The 5,317-nt window shown below is 43.2% G+C and overlaps 1 protein-coding gene across 1 annotated transcript; it reads left to right on the top strand.

Moving 5' to 3' along the window:
- Positions 1 to 1,259: 1,259 nt before the first annotated feature.
- LOC147891233 (uncharacterized) lies at positions 1,260 to 3,248 on the top strand. The gene is made up of 2 exons (XM_087390011.1): positions 1,260 to 1,929; positions 2,198 to 3,248. Exons 1-2 carry the CDS (start codon positions 1,305 to 1,307, stop codon positions 2,236 to 2,238), a joined length of 666 nt encoding a protein of 221 aa, XP_087246137.1. The 5' UTR covers positions 1,260 to 1,304; the 3' UTR covers positions 2,239 to 3,248.
- Positions 3,249 to 5,317: the final 2,069 nt, after the last annotated feature.

Here is a 5,317-nt window from a genome sequence, read left to right as displayed (position 1 = left end):
GGCTAACAATGGGTCATCAACTATGGAGATTTTGGGGGTAACAGGACTAACCTGGCCAATGTGAGTATGAATTCCAAATACTCATTCCTCTTCCATCAGTGAGTGCCGCGCCCTCGATCTGCCAGGGGAGTCGTCAAGACACACAGGAAACGAATCAAGCTACGGTAGTAAGATTTTAAGCGGCGGAGGATCAAAGAGTGCTTGTAAGGCATTACTTGGTAAGCGGAAGTAGCAACACTGAATGTGAAGCCGACAGGAAAGTCGGTACACTGCAAGTGACGAAGGGGAGGAGAAGGCCAACAAGACATGTTGGGAGTGTAAAGTTGGCGCTCTTGCATTGCATTCCATTTCAGCCATGAACCAAACAGCTTTCCAAATTATCGGGGTAGGGATGTCTGTATGTACCGCTAGTATGGGCTGGCTATGCCTTTCATGACGGGTAGGCGGACAACCCTTTTTGAGCACGCGATTGTATTGACAACGTGCAATTTTGTTAGACATTGGCCTTATTTTAGAGTATTTTTCTAAATATGGAGCTTGCCAGGTGGCCCAACGAGAGTGCAGATTTTATTTTAATGGCACTATGTTGTTTGCCGTAAAAAGGTCTTATTCTATCGCCAAAATTTTACAATTGCAAGAACGTCAACGAAGGGATGTTGAGTATTCGATTCAAATGGGCATCCTCCAAGTCGACACCACCTACTAGTTCGAGCCTGCCTTGCATCATATCTAGTTCTTTCTCAAAGATGCCATGGCTGCAGCTTCTTCTCCCATCGATTTCCCCTCCCCGCCATCCCCTTGGTTCCCTCCTTCGTCAACGACACCGGGGATCAACGTACCTTTTTAATTGTAATTTCCAATTTGGCATTGAGTACATGACATGATTACTAGCTTGCTCTTTGCCCACAATTCTATTCCTCGCATTTGGAAGCCATGCAACCCTCCGTTCCACGTACCTCGAATAACCTCTAGCCACGTATCTGCCTCCCACGTACCATGAATCACCGCCAGCCAATCGATGGCCGATAATCGCCGGTGGTTGCTGGTGGTCAATCATTGATTTAAAACTGGGGTCAACCGGCAAGCCGGAAGCTAGTTAACCCCAACTTCCTCCGAGGTCAAAGCATGTGTATTAGTCAAAAAGGTTGTGGTCTGTATCGAGTTCAAAAAGTAGGACCTAGGTCAAAGCATGTGTATTAGTCAAAAAGGTTGTGTTCTGTATCCCATCATCTTTTCCATATCCATCATCTTTCTTTCTTTCTTTGTCCGTTCTTCTTTCATTCTGTGTCTGCGCAGAAGACGCCATGGCTGCACCTTCGCAGATGCTTGTTCGAGGGCTTGATGGACACACCTCCTGCCTCCATTTCCCTTCTTCCTCCATCCTTGGTTCCCTCATCCTTCGCCGTCTGTCTTCCCTTTTCCATATCCCCCTCCCTTTGCTTCGTGTCGTTACCGGAACTCTCGAAATCTCCCCTCTCATTTCCCTCCACGCTGACCCCCATGGCGTCTTCCCTTCTTGTTCCTTGCTCCTCCGCCTCCCCGGCGGTAAAGGGGGTTTTGGGTCGCTCCTCCGCGGTGCTGCCACCAAGGCTGGCCAGAAAAAGACCAGCAATTTCGACGCCTGCCGCGACATGAGCGGTCGTAGACTCCTTCATGTCAATGCCGAAAAGAAGCTGAAGGAATGGAAAGTGCAGGCGAAGGAGAGAGAGCTGGATAGAACCGCGAACGCGTTTTTGAAGAAGCAGGTCAAACGGAAGGAAGACGAGTCGTGCTGTTCTAAGGAGATCGACAGATACAGGGAAGAGACATCCAGAGCAATGGAAGAGGTGGAATCAGCTGTTGCGAGAGGACTCGTTGAGGCTAAAAGATTTGGCAAGCGGAAGAAAATTGACGATATGCCGACGAGCTCTAAAAGCCAGCAATCTTGTGGTGAGTCCTATATCAGCCTTGATCTCTTGCGTATTCTCTCTGCAAGAAAACTTTTCTCATCGGAATTATCTGTTATTGAATGATCGAGTCTAGGTTTTCTCACACGGTGAGGTAGATGCAATAATTGTTTCACGTCTGCTATTTTGCTCGCGATTTTCCAATGGAGTGGAGTTACGTTATCTTCATCATTATACTTGGCTGCGCAATTAGGTGCCTCTGTCGGCACTTCTCTCCCTATTATTCATTCTGGTGCTGTTACTGTGTTTAGGGTGGCAGGTGAAGACATCGGAAATGAAGATGCGATTATAGATATAAAAGGTCTCAGATGAAAAAATCGCACACACAAGTTGAATACATCTATACTCGTAAAATTGAAGAAGCCGATCGTAACGTTCGAGAACACCATGTTCAGTCTGACATATGCAGCACTGAAAATACCGGACTGGTTAAATCAGTGCACGGTTTCGAGGATTTGGAGAAGGATAACAACAGGAGCCATTGTGGTGACATAGCTCATGTGAAAGAATCCCATGTACCTGTTGAATGCATCGATGTTCGTAATATTGCAGAAGTTGATCTTAACTTTCGAGAAGCCCATATTCAGTCTGATATATGCTGCATGGAAAACAGTGGTTTGGAGAGTTTTGAGAAGGATAACAAGAAGAGCGACGGTGGTGACGTTATTGGAGGGATTAAAAGTAGCTCCATGGATTTGGCTCATGGTGACCGAAATGGAGATTCAGTATGTACAGTTAATGTTCCATCTCTTTGCCCACCGGGTCAGCTGAATTTTGATGACTTCCAAACTGCAGCAGACATGGAGGTATTTGAAGCTGCTTAACCTTTGTGTCTTATTAACATTTTAAGTTTTTCTAGGCTTGATCTTTTATAGCTTTCACCTCAAGCACCTTATAGCTCATTCATTAAAGAGGTATCAAATTTATATTGCTACAACTATGGCGTCTCGAAGCATCAGTAGAAAATGGGCTATAAATAATTCAAGAGAGGGCATTATATGAAGACCATGATATCAGAATCAGGCACGGCCAACAGGTGCTTTGCCTGGAAGGTCAAAAACATAGAAATGACAATTGCGTGGCCATGGGACAAGTTAGGATAAAAGTTGATAAAAAGTATGGGAGCATATAAAGGGAGCGGGAAGACAAAATGAAAGGGAGGAAGAGAAGGGCTTATTTACACTTGGTCCTTGACTCAAAAGATAAAGAAAGTAGAGACAACATCTTTTAATGTAATGACTTTGGGCATATTCCCGGATTCAGTTAGATATATATAGAAAGCAAATCGATTGCTGTAGCTTGCTAAGGCAAATCAAAATTAGCAAAAAGCAGAAGAAGGGGTCGAAACATTGAACCCAAGGGGAACAAAGTTTTGTGTCAAAAAGTAAAAGCTTTTTCTTGATTAGTTCAGACGAGAGGTGTTGGGAAATTTTATTTAGAACCTTATATGAAGACTGTGAGATGCTTTAAATATTTTTGGGACCTGAGCAAAAGTATGTAAAAGGACTGGTCTCTGTCAAAAGGCAATCTTTAAAAATATTTTGTTTGCTATTCCACTGATGTTTATATCACAGAACTCTTTGGAAAGGTTCTTTTACCACCCTATATCTATAAGTCATACTGACCACTGGTAGGTCACATTGCTGCTCCTCGCATGATGCTACTCGAGGTCATATGCCAGTCTGGTTGAACACTGGTTTGTCTTTCAGTACTAGTTCCCCTATATTGGACTCTCTTCACAATGTTTTTCTCCCTTTCTCAAGCACTTGGCACAGGTCATTTGAACAAGGAAGTGTTCAAATGAAGTGTCTCACTACAAAAATGCACAACACCCACACTGACCGCATCAAAGAACAAATTTAGAGTGTCAAGATCAGCACACTCATTTATCACTGCCTGCGACGGAAATGGCTAATGCGAAAGAGTGCAGACTCAGGGTTTCGTGAACAGAGCGTGGGAGTCCAAAAAAGCAATAGATAAATCATGTTAGGCTGGTTAGGTCACTTAAAGCCAAAATAGCAAAACTGTGCAGTGAAACCAAGAATAGTGAAGCTGCCATCGTGAAAGAAGCTAATACCTCATTAACACTAATTACAGCATTAGCAACTAACCAGCCTATGGAGATGGTCGCTTGACCAGACTGAGGGCACAAAAAGTTCGGGCTCATGTAAAACAAACACCAACCTTCCATAGACCCTTTGTAGGGCCAAAAATGTGATCACAGCCATGGTCTACCTGACATGGTTGCCCAGGGGCTGATGGGCCAGCGTACATTGGCTTGGCCAGTAGCAGCGTGTACTCTCGAGCGCCTATGCTGGTTTTAATCTCTTCTCTCCATTCCTTTGTCCTTTGTTGTATACATGAGCGGTCCTTCTGTTTGAGTACTTTTTCTGCATCTGTTCATTTTTGTACTGAATGATATGTGCTTTGTGATAAATAGCTTCAGCCAAGACATTAACAACCTTCTTCTCTGGCTCTACTTAGTACTTATCTTCAGTCAGCATATAGATTGGAGAGGAGTGAGTAGCTTCCCTCTTACATATGTGAAGATTTGTCATGAGATGCATGTCTTTGTAGGCATACTGAAGGTGCAGTTGTAAGAGACTTGTGGGGAGTGCAAAAGGGATATCCAGCTACGTGCAGAATTTTAGACTCTTTCTAAAAGGAAGTTGTAGAGGAGGACAAGGGTATATTTTTCTTTTTTACATCACGTTGATCTGAGTTCCCCAGTAAAAGTTATCCTTTTCAAGGTAAAAGGAATTCGATTTACAACAACGCAAGAAGGTGTCACGTGCACCCACCCATGCATCAATCAGAGGGCCAAGTTGGGGACCAGATGGGCCAGAAATGGCCAACCAGATTGGTTGAAGAAGGCTCACGCTGTTCTAAATGTAGACAGCTTGTTTTAGAGTCTTTATACCGCTTCCGAGTTATTGAGAAGTGATGAAGAAGTTGAAATCCTCAGTTTTTGACCGACACCTAATTATTTTTTGCTCGACTGGATCTTTTGAACCACTCTTGGTTCGAGGAGCTCCCCAATTTTGTATGAATTATGTTCTAAATTGTCTTGTTATTAAATTGACCAGGTTTTGGTTAATTTGGTTTTGATTTGTAACTAAGTGGCATTTATAATTTGATTAGTTTTTTCAAATTATATAATGTGTACTTTTGTTCCATATATCTTGAAGTTTTTTTTAGGTATATGGTACATTGAGGATGCCTGAGACTTTGTTACATCTTAAATTGGACTTAACTAAGACAATTGGATTTCCCTTTCTCGAATCTCGGTGCGTAGATTCCTGTTTGGTTTCTATTTGAAGTTTTGATCTCGATGTGATTGTGAGTTATGGCGTTTCTTCGAGTCACCGTTT

Source organism: Dipteris shenzhenensis, chromosome 18, assembly GCF_047967505.1.
Source record: "Dipteris shenzhenensis isolate YYH24624 ecotype China chromosome 18, Dip_SZ_1.0, whole genome shotgun sequence".
In the NCBI taxonomy this organism is placed as follows: Eukaryota; Viridiplantae; Streptophyta; class Polypodiopsida; order Gleicheniales; family Dipteridaceae; genus Dipteris; species Dipteris shenzhenensis.
Note: the sequence above shows the minus strand (reverse complement) of the source record. Positions and strands in the feature narration are given on the sequence as shown.